This window comes from Myotis lucifugus, unplaced genomic scaffold, assembly GCF_000147115.1.
Source record: "Myotis lucifugus unplaced genomic scaffold, Myoluc2.0 scaffold_137, whole genome shotgun sequence".
NCBI classification, from domain to species: domain Eukaryota; kingdom Metazoa; phylum Chordata; class Mammalia; order Chiroptera; family Vespertilionidae; genus Myotis; species Myotis lucifugus.
The window spans coordinates 1617264-1644745 of NW_005871185.1; the positions used below are offsets into that span (position 1 = coordinate 1617264).

The following is a 27482-nucleotide window of genomic DNA, read 5'->3' on the forward strand; positions in this document are numbered from 1 at the left end:
GACATAGTTAAAATGATGACCCAGCTCTCTGAATTCCAGTACATCATGTGATTAATCTCTATTAAATCATCATATTTAACTGCTTTTGTATCTCATCCTACTATAAATAAGAACTGTTTTGTGTGCACTTAAGTAAATATTGATTTTTTTAATGCCCAGGTTGTATATTCTAAAAATTGTTGACAGAAAACAAAGAAAGTAGAAATAATTGAGCCCTGGGGGTGGCATGGCTAGGAAAGTGTAAGGAAAAGGAGACTATAAATTGAAAAGAGAAAAGAGAATAATCAAGGTCAGAAGCTGGAAAGAGAGTTTAGAGAAACTGATCAAGGCCAGAGATAATGAAAAGGACTTTGTCTCGGAGGCTCTGAGCAGGGGAAGAGGTTCTGGAAGGCAGCCCTCCTGGCACTCTGACTTAGGAGTGCGCCCGTGGCTTGAACCTGAAGGTTGAATCTGCAGAAACACAAAAACTTTATTCTCTGAGGGCTGATGTACATAGCTCAAGTTTTTCACAACAGCAGTCAAAAACTTGAGCTATTTTTGAGTGTCCAACAGACACAGCTGAAGCGGTGAATGACAGTTATCACTATTGGAGAAACAGACATTAGCTGGCAAAAATGGGCTGATGTTCCAGCCAGAAACATGTGTCGAGTTGGTGGGAACAGGGCGTTTTATTGCCCAGCTCCTGCAAATGGGGCCTTTTTTCCTGGATTCTGTGATTGCTACCAAGTCTCCATGCTGTAGCCAGGAAGACATAACCAGAACACAGGAGAATGTGACTTTAGACAAGGTCAGGGCCATGGAACACTTTTGAAATTACTCTTAAACCCCGTTTTGCACTCTGTGATGGGTCTGGACCTTGGTTGGGTGCAAATTAACATAGAATGAGAACAATAGAATCTGAAGTTTTCTCTCCAAGCAGCGTCTTTGTACCCTTCTAACTTCTGATATATTCTTTGCCTAGTCTGCTCACTCACATTCCTCATGTTTGCTCAAAGGCTCTGTGAGAGCAGCACAGAAGACAATAAAGGGGAAGAGTAACAAACCCAAGATCACAACATAAAGAAGAGAAAAAGGATAGGGCTGCATTCAGCAACCCTTGGTAAATGCCAGCAACATGTGCACAATTGTCCTGAGTTCTGTCAGACAGCTCCCCATTTTCTGTCTAAAGAAGTCATACCATCAAATAAAACTGATTACAGTATTATGTCATTTTCACCAGAAAATACTCAAAAGTGCTGGGAAGGCAGAGTGGAGGGGATGGAACAACAGTTTCCTGAACTGTGAAGACAAATTTGATGTGGGCCTGACAACCTGAGAACCATGTAGGAGTTACCTTCTCTAGTCTGCCTTTTCTCTTCATGACATCAATATCTGTTAATGCTGAATAGGAAGAGGAATGGGGATTTGAGAATTTCATATATGGTGGAACCATTTTGCACCACTAGTTTGGGATGAGTATAAATCCACTTTTATAGATAATTGGGTTGCACTGGATTTTTCTTAAACATAAAATTGTTGCACTGATTCAAAGGGACATGCTTTGATGCCTACTGGATCTGAATCTAACATGATTATAAATAGGAATTGATTCTAATTTCTGTGGCTAGTTAATGGACAAGTATGACAGACACCATTTCTGGTAACTCTTTTGGATGTCAAGTTTAGGGTTTTTAGATTTCACACTCAAGAAACTGATAAAAAAACAAAAAAACCACACACACTCCAGGCCTTCCGTGAGTATGGAGTTTAGTGGGAGAGACAGACATTTAAACAAATACAGTATAATCTGAAACATGTAAAAATGAAAGCACGTACACAGAAGCGAAAAAAATAAAGAAGAGGGTATTATTCCAGGGACAGAGTGTGAGAAATAGTTTAAACAGCTTCAAAGAGGAGACTATCAGTAGAGACTAAGTCAATGCAATAGAGACCTTGATATCTGAGCCAGAGTGATGAAACTTGAAAACCTTACCTGGAGATTATACCAAGAATGCAAGGAGGGTTCAATAATAGAAAGTCTATTAATATAATTCACCATATAAATAGAGCTCAAGAGGAAAAGCATAATATTAATTTTCATAGATGCTTAAAAAGCCTTTGGCAAAATTCAACTCCCATTTCTAGTAAAAAATCTTGAGAAAATGGAATATTTCTTTATATGTGTGTGTGTGCATATAATATGTGTATACATATCTATTTCATAACTATTTATATATAGTTATACCTATGTATGTATATATACACTATTATTTAGTGTATAGATATAATAACTATATATACAATATATACATACATATGCTAGAATATATACCATTATAGTATATACATAGATAACTGTTACTGTAACAATAACTGCAAAAACAAAAAGATGGATAAAGTTGACTACTAAAAATAAAAACAATTTGCATGAAAAATAAAAAAGCCAAAAGGTAAATGATAAACTAGATAAAAAGATTCACAACATGTATCACAGCAAAAGGGAAATAAAGAACTTACAAATATTGATAATAAAGAGGCTAAAAAATCCTGTGGAAAATTGGGCCAAAATTATGAACCAACAATCCACAAAGAAGATATAAAAATAACTTTTAAAAACTTGAAAAAAATTTCAAATTCATCCATATTTAAAAAATGCAAATTAAAACTTGACTAAGATATAATTTCTTCCCCATTCACCTGACAAGAATGTCAAAAGTTTGACAATGTGCTCTGCCGTCAAGGCTGTGGGGAAACAGGTACACCCATATGTTGCTGAAGGAAATGTGAAATGGCACAACCAGTACAGGCAGGAATTTGAAAGTATCTAAGAAAACTTCATAGTAAGTCATCCGTTGACTAAGCAATTCCTCTTTAGGAACGTACCTTGAAGCTCTACCTCCAAAAATATTAAACTATATGGGCACAATATTATTCTTGGAAACATTATTTATAATTATCAACTATTGAAAAATTCCTAATTGCCCAAACGTAGCAGATTGTTTGAAACTATAGTAAATATGCAAAATGGAGTACAATACAGCTGTAAATAGAAGAATGAAGAAACTCTTTATTGACAGATATGAACTGATTTCTAGAAGATATTATTAAGTGAAAAATGCAAAGTGCAAAGAGTGTGTAATACACTGCCTTTGTGTGAGAAAGAAAAAAGGAAAAATAAGAAACAAAATTACATATATATGCCTATTACAAAAAGAAACACAGGAAAGATAAACCAAGAAAAGTAGAGTTGGTTATCTACCAGGAATGGGGACTGAAATGAACAGAAGGGATCTGGAAGGGAGCAACAGGTTTCTGAGTACGCTTTTCTGTATAATTTTGTCTGACAAAAGTATGTTAATGTTCTACATATTAAAAATTAAATAAAAACAGAAAGAAAAAAATCCTAAAACTGAAAGCAAACTAAAACAGAGGAACTCAGTTGTATTTCAAATAAATACCGTAATCACATTGAAAGAAAAAAATGAAAGAAAAATAATGTCAATCCAAGTAGCTTTGAACAGTGTATCACCATATACCCCAAGTCTTATGTATGAGGAGCAGGGGGAGGTGAGAGAATTGCAAACAAATCTGGAAGGCTTTGTAGTAGGCCTTTTTTATTGTAATGATATGAATAAAGCAAATTGCAACTTGTTTTGTATGTATTATAAGATTGAGTAAATGTGTCAATGTTGTGTTTTGGGGAGCCCAGATTTTCAGTGTGGGAGAAGGAACATATAAATATGAAATAGGACAGGAAAGAACCCTGAGTGGGTGTGGGAATGGATTGGAGGTATCAATGAACTCATGACCTCTTCAACATATGTATGTATGCATTTGTATTTACATAGATAATAGTATTCTTTCAGGGTAGCACACCTAGAGGTCCATGATGTCCACCTGTCCAGTAATTATGTGGTAGAGAAATTAGACTGAAAAGAATAACTTGACAGACCCATCAAAATTAACATCACCAGCAACAGACAGATAGATATTGTGCTCCTCTGTATGTGATACCTTGGTAAGGCAACAATATCACCTATGCAAACACAAAGTAATATAAAAAATCACAAAATAAGAAATGTCTAAAAGACAAAGAGAAGCTCTAAAAATATTCTCCAAATTGAAGGAAGCTAAAAAGACATGACAATTAATTTCAATATCTAAATCTAGACTGGATCCTTTATTGGAGGGAAAAAACACTATAAAGAAAATCTGGCAAACCATATCTGGTATCTTTCAGGTCATCTAACAAAATTGGAATATGGGCAGAAAGCCAGAAAAAGTATTAATAGCTCTGTTGTGCTTATGTAAGAAAATATTTCTATTTTTACACAATTCACACTGAAGTATTTAGTAGTAAACAGCCATTATGTACATAACTTACTCTCAAATGGGTATGTGTGTATGTATATGTAGTACTTACATGCATAAGTGCATACATACACAAACACAGAAAGAGAGAAAGGCAAATAATCAAGATTTTTAACACTAGATGAATCTAGGTAAGGGAAATATGTGGAGATCCTTTACTGTTTTTATTTTTGCAATATTTGCTAATGTTTAAAATTATTTCCAAAAAGAAAGTTTAAAAAGTACTTAAGACACTAATAAATAATACTAAATTTGACTCAAAATCAGCCCATTTTTCCCAACATTGCAACTCTCAAACAGTATGACAAGATGCAACGATCTGTTTATTTCAGGGGGTTTTCTTTCTCTAGTCTCTGGGTGTTATCTAATCCAAAGTTCAGAAGAAAATAAACAAGGATTCATCCTGCAAGTCCACTGTTTTTGTTTCATTTCTGGGTCTTATTCTGCCTTAGGTCCTGGCTGGGCGCCACCAAAACTTCAATCAATTTTTCTTTCTCCAAGGAAACAAATAGAGCCCTTTGATTTTCCCAGGACTCCAGGGCAAGCTTTTCCTCCACCACTAAACCATTTCATATCAAAGGAGACTAAGCTGTGTTTCCCCATACTTTACCCAAGATAGAGACTTCAGTTCCTCCTCACACCCTGGGGCAGTGTTTTTGTTCTTCTCCTTAGCAGAAACTATAGAAACAGTTTGAGATTGACAGCAGTCTCTGCAGCCAGATCCGCACCCAGGGCAATGGGTGCAGCTCCCTCCAGCATTTTTACTGGACTCTCCCCAACCCTGGCACAGAAGGCTCAGCAATCATTGCCCTTTCTTCTGCTTCAGAGCAACCCAAATTTTGGTAAAGGATGACTGATATGTATCTATATATATACTAGTAAAAACCTAAGCGACCTTTACAACCGAACGACCAGAATGACAGGAACGACCAGAATGACAGGAACAACCAGTCCACCAGTCACTATGACACGCACTGGCCATCAGGGGGCAGATGCTCAACGCAGGAGCTGCCCCGGGTGGTCAGTGCGCTCCCACAGGGGGAGTGCCAGTCTGCCAGAAGCCAGGCTCACGGCTGATGAGCGCAGCTGTGGCAGCAGGAGCCTCTCCTGACTCTGCGGCAGCACTACCAAGTGGCAGGGCAGGCACAGCAGGCCAGGATGAGCGTGTGTGGTGCAGCATCCTGCCGACTCAGGCTCCTCCCTGGCCACCTGCTACTTGGCGCACTGCTACAATCCTCAAGGGATGTCCCACTGCCAGTTTAGGCCTAATCCCCGCAGGCCCTGGACTCTCCCCAACCCTGGGACAGAAGGCTCAGCAATCCTGCAGGGATCAGGTGTAAACCAGCAGTGGGACATCTCCCAAGGGGTCCCAGATTGCGAGAGGGTACAGGCCAGGCTGAGGGACCCCCCCACACACACACATGAATCCATGCATCGGGCCTCTAGTTTGTTCAATAAATACTTAATATGATGATACACTCTATTTTACAGAAACCAAACTTCTTAGTTTGCTGTCATTGCTTTGGTATAATGTTCAAATCAAAATGTATAATGTCACTGCCAGTTAAGCAATTTCAGGTCCTGAACTCCTCTGTCGGACTGGAATGTCCCCAAGAGCATGAGGTTCCTTTACACATATCAGCACCCCAGAGTAAGGGTGAGGCCTGGGATATGTTAATTCTCAATTAAGTATTGGATGACAGGTGTCACCAATGACAGGTGATGGCAAATGAGTGAATACAAGAAAAGAAAAAAAAAAAGCCTTGTGGATCACAGAATTTAGCCAAAAACAAGTGATGGTCTGTCATTTAATGTGATCTGAGCTTTATTGGATTCACTCCATCTCACAGACCAATACATCCATTTGCTATTTTCTTCAGATTGTTCTTATGGGGGCAGATCAGTCAAGCTAGGAGAGGTCAGGATCTAAATCTGGGGGGTTTGGCAGATGCTTAGATTGAACAGGCCTCTGGCTCCATTTCAATATTTCACTCAGATTGGTAGAATCAGGCAGGTATCCATTGGTGCAGAGGAAAGGCCAAATCTAGGGAACAAATGAAGACTAAAGTAAGTCAACACGAATAACCTGGGGGCTAGAGGGAATGGGGATATGTTGGTGAAAGGGTACGAACTTCTAGTTATAAGATGAGTAAGTTTCCTGGGGATCTAACGTACAGCATAGTGACTATAGCAAACAATATTGTATTGCATACTTGAAAATTGCTGAAAGAACAGACCTTAAATGTTCTCACCATAACAAAAAAAAAGATAATTAAGTGAAGTGAAGGATGTGTTAACTAACCCTATTGTGGTAAATATTTCCCAATATATATGTATATCAAATCATCATGTTATACAATTTAAACTTACACAAGTCAATTACATTTCAGCAAAGCTGGAGAGAAATAAAAACACTGGTTAGCCAAGTGAGGCACTGTGGTCTGAAACTGAGAGTAAGAACAGGTCTCAACAGGTCAAAGGATTGCCACGGGAGTTCTAGACCTGGGACAGAGGCCTCCGTCTTCTGCCTCCTTTGCGAAACTGGTCAGGCTTTGCTACTGTACATTGGGTGGTAAGACAGGCAGGGCCCTGCAGGTGAAGGTTTTCCAGATCAAGTCAAGAGCAAAGAGTTAAGTCTTAGGTAGGATGTCTTTGGTCTTCTACTCTCTTCAAGAACATGGCCATGTCTCTGATTTCAAGAAAATTTTGTCTCATATCCCTGATTCTCAACTTGCTGTTGCCCCATGCTACCTAAGGTTTGGACAAATGGACAGGATTTTGAGCTTTGACCCCAAATCCACGTACAGTCTTCTACCTTGCTGAACTGGGTCAAAGCATGAGTGAACCAAGAGAGGTTAACTGTGTCTACCTGGATTCTCAATGCCTTTCCCTCAGACCTGAAACTTGCATATTAGGGATCATGACTACCCAGGGATATGGATGTGCTCCAAGAAGGACTCACAGCCACAGGATAAACATAGATGATCTATAACCTCAAATTTAAATTTTTTTTTAAATTTTGTTTTATATATAAATTATGTATGAATTGGAAAAATAAGCCATGCATCTTGAAAGCAATGCCATGATCACTGCTTTCCCCTTTGCAACATGGGGCTCTGGGCAGTGTCCACTGTTAGGTAGAAGAGTCGAGAAGTTCTGTGCTAGGAACGCACACACATCAGTGCTGCTACTGGGAAGGTGTTAGAAACATAGAAAGGTGACCATGCAGGCCATTCATACTCCCCACTCTGAGAACTTTGTTTTCTGAGACTGGCTTCCTGAGGTCAGAGCATCTCATTCTTGATTCTGAATGTGGGGATGGATTAGAGAAAAATTTGACCTGCCCCAGGGGCTAGAATGTGTGACCAATATAAAAGCTATATTAGAAAACTGCTCTACAAACTACAGTCTCAAACTTTTTCTGGTAGCAGCATAATTTTAGAATGTCAGGTCCATATTTATACATATGATGTCCCAGTAGTCCCAGTTCCAGCAAAAGAAGTCAAAGATTTGCATAAGAAAAGGTAATAAACAAGAGAAGAAGGAAAGGCTGAACTGTGTAAAGTTACAATTCTACAGCTGAAGGAGGGAAATACAGAGTGTGCTTGGAGAGACCCCAAAGCCCATCTAGTTCAATCTTCCATCAGAAGCTTCGATCCTCTCTACATAGTTACTGCCTTATTGTTGCCAAACTTGGCTTGGATGCTTTCAGTCACAGGACTGAAATCACTTCTTCCCCTACTTCATTGTATTGCCTAACTGACTTGCAGGACATTCTTCTTTACACTCGGATGAAACAGAAAGATATGTGGGATAAACTTTACTTTTTCTTTTAATTCTGCTACTAAAAGGAAGCAGAAGCTGTGGGCACAGATAGATTAAGACAAAATACAACTTCCTCCAAGACCAATTTCAGCAGTTTGGGAAGGGTGGAGCAAAACATGTGGTTAAATTGGGGGGTTAGCTGCAGAGACTTAAGCAGACCAGAATCCTTTGAAACTAATCATTAAAAGGCCAAGACACATACTAAGGGCTTTTGACTGTAAGTTGAGAAGGGAAAAACACTAAAAGGGGAAAACACTAAAAGGGAAAAACATTGTATTTACACTGAAATTTACTTTGTTTTTTAAAAAAGAATCATCTTTGGTGGTTAAAGTTGTTTGCACAAACTTGCAATTTTAATAATATTAAAATTATATTATTAATGTTATTAATTATATAATAATTTTACAATCCTATATAATAAAAGCCTAATATGCTAAGTGTCTGGTCGACTGGTTGGCTGTTCAACTAATCAAAGCATAATATGCTAATGATATGCTAAGGCCACCCAACCGCTTGCTATGATGTGCACTGACCACCAAAGGGGCAGATGCTCCAACCTGTAGGTTAGCTTGCTGCTGGGGTCCGGCCGATTGGGACTGAGTGAGACAGGCTGGACATGCCCTGGAGCCATCCCGTGGTCCCTCCCCGGCTGGCCAACCTCCCGCATCCCTCCCCAGCCCCATTGTGCACCAGTGGGGTCTGTTGGCCTGGCCTCCTTCCTCTCACAATCCAGGACCCCTCAGGGGATGTCAGAGAGTCAGTTTCAGCCCGATCCTGCAGGCCAGGCCAAGGGACCCCACTGGTGCACAAATTCGTGCACTGGGCCTCTAAGTTTATATATATATGCTCTCAGTTACCCTATTTACCCCACTGATGATGTGACATCATGCTATTTCTAACTGCTGTCAGCAACCCAAAATGTAAAGTCAGGTCATTAAAAAGAACACATTTCTTTTTTATGGTTAAATTTGCTAAATTAATAAAAAATGTATAGAGGGCATTCTGATTGTGACTGAAGGTCAAGTGATTACTAATATAGACACTAGTATTCCCCTAACTGCTGATGTCATTCTCATAATTCCAGGAAACGTGGGGTGGGATAAGGAGAGAGAACAGTTGGGTTTCCCGCCAGTTGAGCCAAGGTATTCTTCTCTGGTTGCATAAAATTATATACAACATGGATAAAAACTGATTACTCTGCCATTCTACCTCTTCTACTTTTTAAAAGAGAAATTGACATTTTAAAGTCTTGATCTAAAACATTTGAGACATAAAAATCTTCAGGGAACTTATTTAAAAGGAAGGAAAAAGGGTGTTCCCCCAGGGAATCTGATTCAGTAGGGTTGGCATGGGACCCAGGAAACTGTATTTTTGCATAAGCTTGCACTTGTTCCTACTGGTGCTGGTGAGTGGAGACATTTGTAGGAGGATGATTGAAAGTGAAAGGAAATTTACCAGGTGCATGAAGTGTGCCTTTCGTACCAGAAGGTGGCTCCATAACATATTAAATCAGGTACATTGCAACTAACTAACTAGCTGGAAAATAAAAGCGCTGAGGCCTTTATATTCCCTCAATTACTTATTTTGGCAGTAGGGGGAATGGAAGAAGGTGCAGGAATGTTGTGTGGCAACAGGAATACAGTCCTGTGCTGCATAACGCCACTTAGGTCAATGACGGACCACATATGCAAGGGGACAATGGTCCCATAACATTATAATGGAGCTGAAAAACCCCTATCACCTAGTGACATCACAGCCCTTGTAACATCATAGTGTAAATACATTACTCATGTGTTTGTCGTGACGCTGGTGTAAACAAACCTACTATGATACCAGTCATTTAAGTATAGAACATACAATTAAGTACAGCACATAATACTTGATAATGACAATAAATGACTACTATGTTATTGATTTATGGTTTCACTATATTATACTACTTATCAATATTATAGAGTGTGCGCTTCCTAGATATACAAAAAGTTTGCTGTAAAACAGTAAGCTGTTATGCTAGCAGCAGCCTCATACATGTGTTTACCATGCCTCTTGATTGCATCATTTCTCTGGTGTTTGATTTAAACTTGTGTTGTTTTACAAATTTAGTGTAGCCTAACTTTATGGTGTTTATAAAGTGTACAGTAATGTACAGCAATGTCCTATGCCTTCACACTCACTCACTACTCACTCATTGACTCACCCAGAGCAGCTCCCAGTCCTGCAAGCTCCACTCATGGTAAGTGCCCTATACTAGTGTACCATTTATTCTTTTTTTTTTTTTTACTGTACCTTTTCTATGTTCGGCAGTACAAATACTTACCATTTTATTACAAATGCTTACAGTATTCAGTACAGTAATGCACTGTACATGTTTGTAGCCTTGGAGCAATAGGCTATACATATAGTCTAGGTCAGTGGTCAGCAAACTCATTAGTCAACAGAGCCAAATATCAACAGTACAAAGATTGAAATTTCTTTTGAGAGCCAAATTTTTTAAACTGAAACTATATAGGTAGGTACATTGTTATTAAATTAATTAGGGTACTCCTAAGGCTTAGGAAGAGCCACACTCAAGGGGCCAAAGAGCCGCATGTGGCTCGCGAGCCGCAGTTTGCTGACCACGGGTCTAAGTGTCTAATAGGCTAAACCAGTGGTCAACAAACTGCAGCCCCTTGAGTGTGGCTCTTCCACAAAATACCACATGCGGGCACGCATGTACAGTGCGATTGAAACTTCGTGGCCACACTCAAGGGGCCAAAGAGCCGCATGTGGCTCGCGAGCCGCAGTTTGCCGACCACTGGGCTAAACCATCTAGGTTTGTGTGAATGCACTCCATGATGTTCACACAATGATAAAATTGCCTATCAAAGCATTTCTCAAACTTATCCAATCTTTAAGTGGCACATGACTCTAAATGGACATTAAACTAAGTTTATAGTCATCACTTCTTATTAGCACCTCTCAAGTGTCATAGTAACATTATATTATTAAAATAAATTTTCCTTAAAATATACCAGAAAATTTGATGTCCAATAAATATAAAAGGGAGAGAGGCTCTCAAGATCTTTCTGAACATCAAGCTTTCAAATCTGGGAGAAACAATCTTATGGACAGTTCATTGCTGCTGCTATTCACTCATCTCTCTACAGAATCCTCGCTGTGGGCCACAAAGACCAGGTGTGCATAAGGTGATGCCACATATGATGACGTCCTGCTAGCATTGCTGCTGCTCTCTTACTCCGTTTCTCAAAGACAGTCACCTGGGTACAATCAGGAAATGGGCCCCAATTTCATGGCCTCCAGCTCCAACACTGTCCAGCACAATAACTGGATCCCCAGCTCTTCACTCTGCCTTCGATATTAAGAATGTTTGAGGAATGAGTCCGTGTACTTCCTTATCTCCTTTCCTTGGAGGCTCCTGAGTGATGCCGCTCTTCCTGGAGGTAATTGCTGCTGCTGTCATCATGTCTACAGCACCACCCACCTTGGTGACATTTCCTCATTCTACCCTGATGCTTATCACATAGTATTTTATTACTTGAATTGGAGAAAGAAGGTTGGGGATGACTAGGGAGAAATAAACTCTGCTGATATGAGGCACAAAACAAAGCAGCCTTATACTCCAGCCATTTTTCATTTACCTGGATCCTCCTTTCAGTCCCTCACCCTCCCCATAACCTCCACCCAAGGGGAAATAAAATGTGAATGACACATCACTGTGAAACTCTAAGCATCATATAACCACACTCACCTCCAGGCAATGTCCCTGCACCAGACACATGCCTGGGTTCTGATTCTCTTTGAGGTCTGTCCTTCACCCCCCTCCCCTCCTTGAGCACACAGAATGGGAGGTAAGGCAGCACAGGGTAATAGATGTGAGGGCCAGAGACTGCCCCACCAGTCTCATTAAGTCAGTAAGTTTCCTCTGAGGCTTTTAGGTTGTCTTCAATCAGGTAAAATCCAGGCCATTCGCCCTGCCAACCAGACATGCCTAAATAGCAAGCTATTTAGGTGCTTACTCTGGGAACCTCACAAGATTCCAAAGAAAATGAGCCATAAACACTTTCAAAATATAATGTAGCCTCTAAGAGAGGGCACAAGCTGCATTAAACTCCTCAGCAATTTGGAGGGGCCCATGATCAAACAATGAAGACAAAATTTCCAGAAAAGAAAACAAAAGCTGTAGAGGTATTCATATAAGCATGTATGGTTACAGGTAATAAAATAGATGACCAAATTGCTGAGACTTTCAAGTGATGAAAAATTATTTCAATGATAGTTAGGCTGTCCACTCATGCCCTAGAATTATAGGTCATTTGCTGGAAGCTATCCATTGTCTACACTATCAGGAAAGTGCAAACAAGGAACCCAGAAGGCTGATGGACCTTGAGCTTTGACAAGAGCTAAGGCTATGCACCAATTGTTCTGTCGAGACAATGGTGGCTCAAGCAATTTCCTGACCTAATAGTCTCAAAGTAAATCTTTACTAATATTTACTGACCTTTAAGATTGTCTGTCTGCTACCGGAATTGCCTGCCTGACTAAGGGCAAGATGTGTATCTAAAATTGAATAAAAAGCTAGCAGGGCCTGGGCACCAGTGAAGCCTTTCCTCTTGAGAAAGACTCTCCGCCTGGCCCCCTGTAATTTCCAAATTCAAATTCATATTTCTTTTCTAGTCTCTTCATTTGTGCGTGGCCCTGTTCCAGGTCCTGAACCCTTGCCATACAGGTCACAGCTTTCACAGTCCTTGGAGATGAGAAGTGAGGATGAGGAGGCAAGCACCACAGTTAAGAAGGGCCATGGCCATGCATTTAGTCTGTGTGTCAGGCCTTCTGCAGGCCTTCTCACTTCTCTCTTGCTTCTATGATGGATTTCAGTGACTTACCTCAAAGATGGTATTTCTCCAGCCATTCTTCAGCATGCTAGAGTTATCTTCCTGTGGTACAAAGATGAATCAGTTTACTCCCCTTCTCAAAAACCTACAATGGCCCAGAAATACAAAGTCTAAACTCCTTATATACTTCGGTCATAAACTGTCATACCAGACTTGCAATAATACTGCATAACAGGTAATGGGATGCCACTGGCACAGTGATCAAGAGATTTGTAGTCACAGCTCTTTCACTAACTAGCTATGGAATCTTGGGCAGAGCTTTGTAGCCTATAAGTTTCAGTGTCCTTTGTAAAATGGAGATGGGAATAGTATCTAAGTCTCTGGGCTCTTGCGAAGGTTCAATGAGAGTAAATGAGTTATACTTCCCACTATTTCACGTGCTGTTTTTCACATCTCCCACTCACTGTCATAGCTTTGCTTATGTTATCTCAGCTACACATCTCTCTCCATCTCCAGGACCCTGCACTCATCTTCCATTTGCAGAAAGTTTTCCAGACCTGGCTTGAATGCCACCTCTTCAAATAATGCATTCTTGGCCCTCCCCCCATCAAAATGTATGTCTCTTCATTGTCCTCCACATGTACCTCTATTATTCCTTCATTGAGATTCCCATTACAATTTGTAATTCACAAATTTGACTCTCTTTTCTGGACAATATATTATCTAAGGTTCATCATATACCAACTTTTATTTAACCTTTCTTCTATTTCTAGCTCCAGCAGAATGATTTTAAAGTAATAAGTACTCTGTTTGTAATTATTACTTAAAATTGACTTGCTTTAAAATTTCAATCCTGCTATTAATTTAGTCTCCTCTCCTTTTGATAAATTCATAATAAGTATGTAAGAAAATATTAACTATTCAAATTCTAAATATTGAATTTTATTTTATAATTATTTATTCCCTAAGTATCTGTGGCATGGTATAAAAATCCCACTGATAATTTAGTTTTTGCTATATTTTATGACAGAAAAATTAATCTCTAATACTTAGAGATTCTTAGTTAGAATTTTTAATGCAAAATTTTTAAATTATAAAAGTGATATAAAATATTATAAAACCTTGGAAAATAGAGAAAAAAGCAATGCAAAGTCCATCCTATCAAACATGAGCCTGCTTTCTAAGGACTCACTACTCAAGGTGTGGTCTGAACCAGCAGCAGCAGCATCTAACAAGGCCAGAACCTTGCTAGAATGCAGAATCTCAGGCCCATCTCAAACCAACTCAATCAGAATTGATTTGCACTTAAGATGTGAAAAGCACTGATCTGAGGTACTACCGAGAACCCAGCAGAGCATGCTTACCAAGCATCTCCCTCCTTCTAACAAATATTTATGGGGCACCTGCTATATGCCATGTACTGTACTAAAGTCTGTTTCCATCTGTAAGATTTCTTCTAGGACTGACACAAGAATATAGGAAGAAAGTGTCATCTTCTTTTGAGGTGCTTTCTTGGGCAAATAAACTCATTTTGGTTGAAATAGCTGCCAGAGGTACAGAACATCTCATTCTGAAGTGGTTCTACTCCTCATTTTCAAGTTCGCATACAGTGATGTTTCTAAGTCTAGAGTTTAATGTTTTTTTGTAAAATGCTCACTCCTTCCATCAAAAGCTGAAAAGTAAGAGCGCAAGGGCAGGGGGGAAGCACTGAAATGAACATTCCACAGTAGAGCTTAAAGAACACATTTTGTTTGCCTTGGACAGCTTCCATGAAGTTTTGTGTTAGGGAATTTAAGTTCAAGGGAAGCCCAGAAAGTTTCAAAGGTAAATCTTGGGATACTCCTTCAGAGTAATTTTCCATGGGGAAAACAATTTGGTAGACTCAGGCAACTGGGTGACATATCCCCAAATATCCTGTGATATACTTGAAAAAAAAAGAGTGCTCTGGAGAAGTGCCCTTTAAGCATCAGAAGATACATTATGCATAGTGTACACTTTTTATTAACTAAGGCATACTCCTCTAGAAAAGAAAAAAAAACCTGTTAGTAATATTATGCAGCTCAAAAGGCTGAAAAGCAGTCTTACATGAATGTTAGAAATAGCCTGGAAAATGAAATTTTAATAAGGATGTCCAAAGGAACATGTGCAGTTTCTCCTATGGAAAGGTGGGTGGGGGCCTGCTGTTGGAGTTACCTTGGAGATGAGGTGGGCCACTTGGTGATTAAAGGTCAGCTGACCCATGGATCCCCATATGGACCTTCAGCCTCCTGAGTCACCAAGGATCTCTATATGGATCTTCAGTCTCCTAAGTCACCATGGAGCAGCCCGGCCTGAAGCCCTCCAGGACCCCCGCACCAAGGCCAGGGTTTTTCCTGATTTGCCAATTTGCCAACATGTTCCCATGATTATCGGTGTGCAGAGTTCTCATATCATTAGAGATCCTATAGTTTACCACCGTGAAAGACCTGTTTGAGGTCAGACTGATCCCAACCTGCAAGTTTACCTGTCTGCAGACCCTGCGCCGCATCTGTCTGCGCCTGGGAAGGCAGGAGTAACCGAGGGAGGAGACTGGGGCGGCCGAGGGGTGGGAGTCGCTCGGAGGGGCAGCCGGGGAGGGCGCGGGCCAATCGGAGCGCGCTCCGCCGGCGGCCAATCACCGGCCGCCTCGCCCGGCAAATCTGCCCCGCAGTGCGGGGCGGGGCTGCCGCGAGTCCGGGCGCCGCGTTACACTTCTGAGCGGCTTCGGGAAGCACAGGGCAGGGGAGTGTGTGCCCAGAGCGGGGGACAGGAGGCCGGCCCAGCTCCTGTGCCAGCCCAGGGACATACCTAGAAGCCTAGGTCAGGCTGATGATGGTGCGTTCTGGCGCTCACGTGTGGACAGACACACCGGCGGGTCTATGTGCTGTGGAGGCACCTGTCTTGTGAGTGGCTCCGGGCGTGGCTGCCCTTCGGACGTTCAGTTTCTGAAGATTTACCTCTAGGGGCCTACCTTCCCCGAGCTCCGGAGGGGAACCTGAGAAGTTTAACGGAGCCGGGACTGAGCAGAATAAGAGGGGAACCGCGGCTGGGACTGCGGGTGCCAGGAGGGGGGGCAGGAAACCACCTATTTGCCCCGTCGTCTGGCCCTAGGGCCTTCTGGCAAGACTGGCATGACCAAAGTGGCCCTGAAATGTCTAGAAAGCCCAGACAATGATGATCACTGAGTGAGTGGCACTGGACTGAGCCTGGGCGGTTGGTTGACTGACGGAGAGGGATGCTAGGGAGGAAACTCAGGATGGGGACCATCTGTTCCCCCGTCCCCAGCGGGACAAAGACCTCATCGGATGTCTGCAATGCCGACTGGATGGCCTCGCTGCCCCCTCACCTCCACAACGTCCCCCTTTCCAATCTGGCAATCCCAGGTACTCTTCTGTTCCTGCTTCTTCCCACTGTGTTTGCTTCTGCCATTATAGTGCTATTAATGGGTTGGGTGGCTTTTCTATTGTGCTGAGAAAATAATTGTCAGTGACCTTAACTAAACCTCTGTTTATTTCCAAACCAAAAACTTAACACCGAGGCAACTGCTATAAAGAGATTTAAGTACATTGCATGGTTTGCAAAAGGGACTCGGGAGAATAGAAGCACCCTATTATTTTTGTTGTTTGGTTTGTCTTGTGGGGGTTTTAAAATTGTGTCTTTTTGTATTTTTGTTTGTTTTTACTTGATAGCCTTATCCTAATCCTAAGACTATTACCTTCTTAATACTGGCGCCAGGATATGTGAAGGGTGCATATTGACTCGAATTACAGAAAAAGAGTAAGGAATAAAAAATCATTAACAATTTTAGATCTAGATCAAAATTAAAACTGAAAAGTATTTCCTTCTTGACCTTGCATATTAAGGTGGGGGGGTCACAAATTATCATTAAAGAATAGGTTCAAAACCAGGACTGAGAATAAGGACACATATTTTTGTTGTTGGAAAAGCCAGAAATAGAGAATGCAAGTGCTTGTCACAGGCAGTCATTAGGTGTGATGAGGTGGTGGTGTTTGAAGCTTTGTCTATATATACAGGTGTCTGCCTGACTGATCTTGAACTGCAGTCTTGAAAACCATTTCTTCTCCAGCTACTGTCTCTTTTCTAGGGAGGGGGGTGGTTATAACTTGACATCACTCTCATTAGATTTGTTAAATGGGCCCTTAAAATCATGGTTTCTAGGGAAGGACATTTGGACCACAGTGATCTTGGCCTCCTGTGCTGGACAAAATCCTAGATGTTGGTACTTGGAAAGCACTCCTAGAAGCAGAAGATGGACTACTGCCAATCCTTTCTCTCACCTGGAGACATAACAACTGACTTCACCCCTAGACTACCAGACAAACTCCGAGCATTCCTGGGAACAGTCTGCCTTTTGGGTGGCTAAAAGATGACCTCATGCAACCCCCATATTTTTGCTTTCCATGCATGAGGAAGAGTGGTGCTGGGCTCAGATGCAGCCTTTTCTTAATCACCTCTAATATTGGAGGACTTCCAGGTTCATTGTCCTCATGGGCTCTTGCTGCTTTTGAGCAGGGAGAGGGCTGCTACATGTCTTTATAGTCATGATCACTTGTGTTTTATCTGCCTTTGACTGCTGCTTCTTGGGAAATGCCAGATGGTTGTGCTTCAGAACAGGTCTTCTCCTTGTTTAATTGATGCCTGTGGAGTCATCACTGGAATGATGCACAGGCCTCTTTTAACATTAGTCATTTGCCATCAGGCATTCTGAAGGATTGTTTTGTCAAGTGGTACAGCAGATAGGTCGTGTGTGTTTGCAAACAGAATGGCATCTTAAGCAGGCCCTAAGTGGCTCTATCATTCAGGGCATGTCCAAAGTAGGTTGAGGCTTCCTCCTTCCCGTTGTACTTGGGACAGTTCAGACCACAGCAGCAGCTCTGCCTTCGACTTGGCAGTGCACTCTGACTCCAGGACTCCGGGAAGGAGCTGGGCATTTGATCTGCAAGCTATAGATTATCTCACAGTAACTAGAGTTACCAGGGATTGCTAACAGCCGGGACCTGCTGTGGTGACTGGAAATTTAATGATTAGCCACGATGTAGGACACGGGACTGTATTCACCCTGCTTAGTAAAGTCTGGTCCCTCTAAGCAAAAACAAAAACAAAAGGCCTTGACTCTTTAAAAGATGCTGAATTCACTGCTGTGAATGCCCTTTTCCCAGCAGTGGAAGTATACTAGTATGTATGTATATATAAGCTCAAGACAAGAAAGTCACATATTAAGTGCGAGCCACCCCTTTCACACTCCTGCCCCATCAGTAGTTCCCTTTCCACTACCTCATGCTTAATATTTCCTGGCTAAATGCTAGCTGTTAAGTTCTGCCAAGCCTTGCTAGGAAATACAGAAGGCATTCAGGAAGTGGAGGCTACCATCTTCCTCCCCCTCCCTCTCTTCCTCTTCCCCCTCATCATCACCATCATTGTAGCTATTATTTCCTGAGCACTACCATGCAGTACCTACATTAGCTCAAATCCTTACACCTCCGAGATAGGTATTAATATCCTCATTTTGGAAATAAGGAAATTATTGTTCAGTGAGGTTAAGTAATTTTCTCAAATAGTAAATAGCAGAACTAATACTTAAACCTCTGTGTAGCTAGCTCCAAAACCCATGCACTGTCCTTGTGCCCTTAAGGGGACCTTGGGAAGTGCAGAGCAGCAGTGTATAAGGGGGTGGGGGGTAATTTCTAATTGAAAACCAGTTTTCACAGATCATCCTCTGCAGCAAATGAAAGAATTTTTCAAACTAAGTAGGTGTGTGTGTGTGTGTGTGTGTGTGTGTTTTAATTTTCTACATTTTTTAAGATTTATTGGGGTGACATTGGTTAATAAAATTATGTAGGTTTCAGGTGTACAATTCTATAATACATCATCTGTACCCTGTATTGTGTGTTTACAATGGCAAGCCAAGTTTCCTTCCATCATCACCATTTATCCCCCCTATGCCTTCTTCTACCTGCCTCCATCCCCCAAAACTAAGTGGTTTTTATCTGATTATGAATCACTGTGAAGAGATAAATTGATACATATATATATACATGTTATATATCTGAGTAATACAGGGGTGAACAAAAGTAAATTTACAGTTGTGAGTGTGTGAAACACAGAGTTTATTCTTGTACTATTTATTGTATTATATATATGTATTACAACTGTAAACCTACTTTTGCCCACCCCTGTATATACATATACATTTCCTTATTTACAACTGGAATAGTAGATTGAATTTTAGAATTGGAACCCAGTAAGTTTCAAACTTAGTACCTAGACCTTTGTATGTGTGCGTGCACATACACGAGTATGTGCTGACCTAGAACATCTGTAAGATAGTGTCTGATCTATCAGGATGGGGAGGGGGCATCAGTGACATGGGAATGGGCAGGGAAAGAGCAGGTGTTCTGGCAGTAATAACAGTCTGGGTCCAAGTTAACTATGTCAGATTTGACTGCATCTGCTGTGTTTGCCCAAGTCGTGATGGGAGAGAGCATATGTGAGTGTGCACCTCTCCACAAAGCCTTGATGTATTATTTTAATTCCACAACTGTCAAGAACACCTGTTAGTGACTGGTATTCAAACATATTCAAATATCTTGGAGAAGAACTTCAGAACAAATTGCATTGCCAACTGCACAGAGTGACTAGAGACCCTACGGGTAAAGGACCTGGAAATGGCAATAGTCAGATTTTTAAATTCCAGCTTTAAACTCTACACATATTTTTGCTGATGTTAGTGAAAGCATGATATTCTTTATGGACAAATGAACTGATAGGTACATTTTTTCTATAATTCATATAGCTTTTCAGTGAATTCCTTTTCTTTTTATATTTTAGTGTTGATTGTTTGCCATTCTTTTCCCCTTCTTTTTATTGAAGGTAAATTATTAGAAAGAGCTCTGAACTTAAGGTTTTCAAAATTTGATATTGATGATTCTGTCTGTGGGATATCAAAGAAGTATCCAGATTTCTTGGGACTTTCCTATTTGTAATTAAGATGTCGGATTAGATGAAGTATAGAGTCATTTTCACATTGAAAATTCTTTGATTAATTTGAAGGTTTGGTGGGGGTTTTTTTGGTTTGTTTTTTGTTCACATGTAGAACGAGATGGGAAGTATGATTGGGTCATTTTAGGTCACAGACCATTTCTTTTATGCCTCTTTAAAACAAGCATTTTTGGCATGTGCAGACAGGGAAGCACAATTGCCAGGAGGAAGGGTCCTCTCACTTTGGCATCCTAAAAGGTACTGTCCATTAGTTATTCTAAATGAACAGGCTCTGAGCACTTTAAGAAGCCTCCAGAGCCCAGCCGGTGTGGCTCAGTGGTTGAGTGTCGACCTATGAACCAAGAGGTCACGGTTTGATTGCTGCTCAGGGCACATAACTGGATTCGATTCCCGCTCAGGTTCCATACCCAGTAGGGGTGTGTGCAGGAGGCAGCCAATCAATGATTCTCTCTCATCATTGATGTTTCTATCTATCTGTCTCTCTCCCTTCCTCTCTGAAATCAATTAATTTTTTTTAAAGATGAATCCTCCAGGCTCAGGTCTGTGGGAGACTCAAAAATGAATTAGGCCTCAAAGGAGCTTATAATCTAATGGTAGACACCATACCTAATTTAAAAAAAGAAATTGGGGTAAACAGAAATATAAATAAAGTTATAGAAGCACACAGAATGGAAAGATTAATTCTGAAGTGTAAGATTAGGAACTAATTTGTTGAAAAAATGGCGTTTGACCTGGATTAGAAGAATGCTCAAAATTTCAAGGGATGTGGCTGAGGTTCAGGATTGGTAAGGGGGCTTTCCAGGTGAAATAAGCTAATTAAGTGAAGGGATGGTTGTATATTTGGGAAATGGCTGGAGGACTTCCCCTCCTGCCCCTCAGTAATGCTTTGTTAATATTTTTATCATATCACTTCTTAACTAATTAATATTTTTAGGTATCTGTCTTCCAGATCATCTATGAACAACTTACACACAGAGAATATGATTTATTTATCTCTATAACCTAAATCTTAAAACACGGTAGCAGCTTGGTCATTGTTGACCAGAAAATAAGTGTTGGGAAAGAAGCTTTTAGCCACCATAATTTTCAATTGTAACCAAATAAAAACTGGATATATTGGTTAGGTTCACCTTGTGTAAATAGCCATGTGAAGCAATCGGAATATTTTCCCATAAATTTATTGTTATTTTGCATAATATTCCTGTATTTCATGATAAGGCTTATCACGGAGCCCTATTATAGAAATGAGATTTCTGAGGCAGAGTGAAATGGTTGGAGGAGTCAGAAGCAGAACTCTGATATAACTTCTACCCTAGGAACAATCCCCCGCCCCCCACATGCTTTCTGCCTTCCTTGACCCCTTGTCAAATGTGAGCTTATCATGTTTCCTTTCTGGCTGCAACCTCAGACTGCTCTCATTTCTTGTCCCGGTCTTCACCTCCCTTCCACTGACCTGTGTCAACCCTTGCTCAGGTGCTCCTCACTGCTCTCCAATTCCCAGATGCTTCTCTGTTCTCATCTTGCTGATGAGCATACCCTTCTGAAATCCTATCTTTTTCCGATGGAGTTCTGCCTTTGGCCACTGCTGTTTTCCTGTGGTCCCACATTCACTTCCCACATGTGTGACATGGTGACAAAGATCACTATAGGGAGCAGGATGAAGGGGCCATTACTTCAATCCTTCTGGAAGCTGGACTAGGTCTGGTGCATCTAAAAGGGGTTTGTGCACTCAAAAGGGTGTAAAATACATTATAGAACAAGACATTTAGGTGGCTTCACTTTGAGGATAACATAAGCCATGAGTTGGCCCTAAAACAAACCCATCCTCCTCCTGGAATTGAGGCTGTGGAAACCCAAGGACCCAACTGAAGCGACCAAGGCTGACCCAATCAAGAAAAACAAATCATGGGACCAAAATGATTTCTTTAGTGGGAATAGGCTTTTGTTGTTGTTGTTTTTCTTTGTTTTTCCTTCTGGGTGGTCATGGTAAGAAATAAAAAGAGACTACGACTTTGTTGTTACCATTAGTAGATTTCCCTCCTAAGAAGGCTTATCACTTCCCTAGATTTCCCCATGTGCAACCCCAATCACACAAAAGCCACCAGGAATTTAGGAATCACACATGTCTGTTAAGCAGAATCCTAGGTTGGTTAAAAGTATTAATGCTGGAGTCCCAGTCTCTGGATCTGTACACCAACTCTGCCCTTCACAACTCTGTGACCTTGGGCAAGTTACATAACCTCTCTGTTCCCCAGTGTCCTCTGTAAAAGAGATAACAATGGCACTACGTCATTCGGTCAGTGTGAGAATTAAATGAATTAATTCACATTAATTAGAACAGTTTCTGCTACATAATGAGCACTATATAATAATTGTCATTTTTGCATTAATTATGACATTCATTTATTGAAAGCCTGCACCTATAATGATCAACAAAAAAAAGGTATAAGGTGCAGTCTATACCCTCTGGTAATTTACAATCCAGTTAAGGAGCTGACCTTCCAATTAAGCATGTGGCTCAGTGTTCTCTGTCTGATCAGATCAGGCTAGCTTGAATATCATCCCCTCAAGGAGATTTAGAGTTAAGGGAAGGATACATGGAGGGTTGCCCAGGGTGTGACTACCAAGGAAGTCTTAAATGCAATATGAGGGCAGCTGATCAAGAGAGCCAGAAAAATCTTCATTAACTACTTACTCTATGCTCTCATTCCAAGTTCAGCTGTCAAACTCTGTCATCTCCAGCCATCCAAAGCCTTTGGAAAAATTCAACTCTCTATGACCTCTTTTCCTCATTTCTTCATTATTTGCCCTCCTAACCCAGTCATTTTGTTCCCATCTCAAGAGTAGTGACATTACAAATGCTTTCCTTTGAACATATCTTTTTTTTTAATAAACTATGTTTTGATTGATTTTGAGAAAGAAAGGAAGATGGATAGATGGTTAGAAACATTAATGGGAAACATCATCGATCGGCTGCCTTTTGCACCCCACCCCAAACCCCCCACTGGGATGGAGTCTGCAACCTGGGCATGTGCCCTGAATAGGAATCAAACCAGTGACTTCTTGGTTCTTGGGTCAATGCTCAACTGCTGAGCCACATCAACTAGACTGAACACATCTTTATACAGATTTTATACCTCCTTCTTCAGCCATTGGAATAGCGTATGATCTCTCCCAACATATGGATTACAATCCCCATACACAAATACACACATACTACTCAACACACACACATGCACACACACTGAGCCATGACCTTAGTCTCACCTTCAAGAGAACCCCGATTCTAATGCCTGTTATAGTTTAGCCTTTAGAAAGATCCTGCAAAACACGCCCACCCACATTTCAGATCCTAGGAGCCTGCTGCTTTCACTTGCACGCTGCTGGTTCAGAAGGGCTTTTGAGGTTTTGGTTTCTAGCACATAATCTGTCCTGACCTCCACTGCATGGGACAGGTTGGCTCCACATCTCTCCTCAGCCTCTAAGAGCTTCTTAGAACAGGCACACTGGAGGCAATGTTAGTGAAATAAATGCTTTAGCATCCTGCAATTGCTTTTGGGAAAAGCACAAATGCCAATTAACCCTAATTAGAGTTTCAAGCCAGGCTGCAGAGGAGGGATTATTTATAAACATCGTAATAGGTGGGTGTGTTTGTGTGAAAAGAATTTGAACACATGTCAAGAATCCAATATAGGCAGAGAATTGTGACTAAATCTGGTTGAATATCTACAGCCGTGGTTGAGCAGGATCCCTTTCACTTTCTCAAGTCCATAGAAATTTGGATTATATTGCTAAACACCCATGAGGATCAACCAGTACCCAGGAGGATTCCAGTAGATCTCTAGTTGCTCCAAGATAAAATAGGTTTGGCCACAAAAGCCTGCATTGTTCTACTAGAGATGTCTAGTTGTGTTATCTACGAAGCATTGGCAGTCTTAAATTGTCTACTAAGCTGATATTTTCTAAGAGAATCACAGGATTGTCTTTTTAAAGATTTTTTAACGATTCTTAGAGAGAGAGGAAGGGAAAGGGAGACAGAAACATCTATGTGAGAGCTGAACATCGATCAGCTGCCTCCTGCATGCCCCCTACCAGGAATCAACCCCACAACCCAGGCATGTGCCCTGACTGGGACTCGAACCAGCAACATTTCATGTTCCTTTCAGTGCATGGGACAACACCCAACCAACTGAGCCACATCAGCCAGGGAAAGTTATTTTTTTAAATTTCCAATTATTCTAGAACTAATGGGTGTAAGGTGTCATATCTTCTCAGATAATATTTTATAGGCAGCATTTGTACTCTGTAATGCAAATGTCTTGCCGTGCAGCCACAGTCTGTGGTAATGGTAGAACTGAAAATTTTCTAGACTCTGTCATACTGAGATGAATATTTTATGAACATGTATGATTTGAAGGCTTATATGCTGAAAGCAATATTCTTAAAATACAATTTAAAGCAGATAAAGGTGAAGACAGCGTCCCGCCCTCCTCCCTGGGTTTGAGTTTAGGTTATTGTCCTGTCCTGGCAGGAGGTGCCTATATGGTTCGTCATAAAAATTGTATGAGCACCTTGTGTCAACTTAGCTAAAAAAAAATATTATTGCTTGCTCATTCCTTATGTTTCTTTTGGTTCTCATTGTCTATATTTTTAAATGTATTCATTTAAAGTACAATTATTTATTCAAAGGATATTTGTTGAGTACCTTTTGTGCCAGGTACTGAGTTAGATTAATTGAATATGCAGATGAATAAGATTCTTCTCTCTGCTCTTCAGGAAGTTAGGATTTCATAATAGAAGAAAGCCAACATTCAAACACTATGGAGAAGAGTGCAGAGGGACTATAACATTCAGAAAACCAGTATCCAATTTCGTTACTGGTAGGAGGAGGAAAGGTTGGTAGATTAGGCTTCTGAGAGGAGATGGCCCTTGGGTTGAGTCATAAAGAGCAAGTAGGAAATATTCAGGTGTTACAGGAAGAAATATGGGTGTCACAATGCAGAGGTACCAAGGAGCCAGAGATTAGAGTGACCTTGAGGAAGCCCAAGCATAGATTTCATTTAAAGAAAGGAATGGAGATGAGGTTGGGAAAGTAGGCTAATGAGCCTTGTGTATCATACCACGATTAAATGTTAAATGTTACCCTGAGGCAAAAAGCAGCCATTAAAAAACTTGCTCAGGAATGGATAAAAAGTCCTAAAATAACTGCATAAGGGTGAAGAGAAACAAAATGACTCCTCAGCTATGAGGGGTGCTGAGGGGTAATATGAGAAATTCATGATTTCATTCTACTTAATGCCTGTATGTTGATATCTTTTGTATGCCAGGCCCTCTCCTAGAAACTGGTGATTCAGTGATGATAATTGCAGACATGGTTCCTACCTCCAAAGAGCTTATAATCTAGTTGAAGAAATGGGCAGTAAAGCAGGCAGTTATAACACAATATGCTACCTGGGACTGGAGAGGTAGAAATTACTGCTGGAGGAAGCATATAGCAGGGGCATCTTCATATATATATATATACTAGAGGCCCGGTGCACAAAAATTTGTGCACTCGGGGTGGGGGTCCCCCAGCCCAGCCTGTGCCCTCTCACAGTCTGGGACCCCTCAGGAGATAACGACCTGCTGGCTTAGGCCTGCTCCCGGGTGGCAGAGGGCAGGCCCAATCCCTAAGTGCAGCCCCTGGTCAGGCTCAGAGCAGGGCCGATTGGGGAGTTGGGGCGCCGCCCTGTCATGCACAGAGCAGGGCGGATCGGGAGGTTGCAATGCCACCCTCAGTCACGCTCAGGGTAGACTGATTGGGGGGTTGGGGCACCGCCCCCTGTTATACTCAAGGCAGGGTCAATGGGGAGGTTGCGGCGCCACCCCCTGTCACTCACAGAGCAGGGCCAATCAGGGGGTTGGGGCGCTGCTCCCTGTCACTCACAGAGCAGGGCCGATCAGGGGGTTGGGGCGCTGCCCCCTGTCACTAACAGAGCAGGGTCCATCAGGGGGGTTAGGGCGCTGCCCCCTGTCACTCACAGAGCAGGGCCCATCAGGGAGTTGAGGAGCTCCCCCCTGTCACTCATAGAGTAGGGCCGATAGGGGAGTTGGGGCACCGCCCCCTGTCACACACAGAGCAGGGCGGATCAAGGGGTTGGGGCACTGCACCCTGTCACACTCAGGGCAGGGCCGATGGAGAGGTTATGGTTCTACCCTGTCACACACAGAGCAGGGCCCGTGGGGGCGGGGGGTTGGGGCGCCTCACCCTGTCACACACAGAGCAGGGCCGATCAGGGGGTTGGTGTGCTGCACCCTGTCACACACAGAGCAGGGCCTGTGGGGGCTGGGGGTTGGGGCACTGCACCCTGTCACACACAGAGCCGCAGGGCAATCGGGGGATTGGGGAGCTCCCCCCCTATCAGGCACAGAGCAGGGCTGATCAGGGGGTTTGGGCGCTGCCCCCTGTCACGCTGATCCCGGTGCCGGGAGCCTCGCTGCTCTGCTGATCCCGGTGCTGGGAGGCATATTACCCTTTTACTATATAGAATAGAGGCCTGGTGCACGGGTGGGGGCCGGCTGGTTTGCCCTGAAGGGTGTCCTGGATCAGGGTGGGGGTCCCCACTGGGGTGCCTGGCCAGGCTGGCTGAGGGGCTGAGGGCTGTTTTCCCGCTGGCAGTTGACTAAAAGCTCCCAACCGCTCCTTGTTTTCTTTTTTTTTTTTTTTATTCTGGGCCAGCTTTAGGTCTGAGGCCTCGCTGCTGAAAACATGCATACAATGTTGCGGTCCGGGGCTGACTGAAAGCCAGTTTTGTTTAGCTTCTTATTTGCAACATAGTAATAGTTGCTTAGAGTTGCAGTTGAGAGGCCGGCAAGTGAGGCGGGGAACGTTGGAGTCTGCAGTCCTTGGAGGAAGCAAGCCTCCCTGCTCGCTTCAGTGCATGGCTGCCGGCCGCCATATTGGCTGACAGTTAATTTGCATAAGGATACGCTGATTAGCCAATGGGAAGGGTAGCGGTCGTACGCCAATTACCATGTTTCTCTTTTATTAGTGTAGATATACACACACACACATATGGCTAAGTGACCAGCTGACTGACCGACTGGCTGATAGGTATGATGCGCACTGACCGTGAGGGGGCAGACACTCAATGCAGGAGCTGCCGAGCTGCGGTCACTTGGCAGTGGCCATTCTTGGGTGACGCACCCTGGAACCAAAGAGGAAGGAGCCTGATTCTTCGCGGGGCCACACGATTCCACCTTTGGCCGTGGGTTATGTTGTTTCTGGGGCACTGTCAGCCCCGAATCTGGTTTATTCCACACTTGCATTTGCATTCCACACCCTGTATGACAGCAACTTTGCAGAGTGTCCTCTCACACTCCAGGACCCCTCAGGGGATGTCAGAGAGCTGGTTTCAGCCCAATCCCCGCAGGCCAGGACCCTGGCTGGCTTCGCCC

At 42.2% G+C, this 27482-nt stretch overlaps 1 protein-coding gene across 1 annotated transcript in view; it reads left to right on the forward strand.

The window, feature by feature from the left end:
* Window positions 1-16011: 16011 nt before the first annotated feature.
* Window positions 16012-27482, forward strand: part of PLCXD2 (phosphatidylinositol specific phospholipase C X domain containing 2) — a 53446-nt gene continuing 41975 nt past the window's right edge. The window contains exon 1 of the mRNA XM_006094427.3: window positions 16012-16408. Within this exon, the coding sequence (XP_006094489.1) occupies window positions 16261-16408 (148 nt within the window). The 5' untranslated portion in view covers window positions 16012-16260. The remainder of the gene's footprint in view (window positions 16409-27482) is intronic.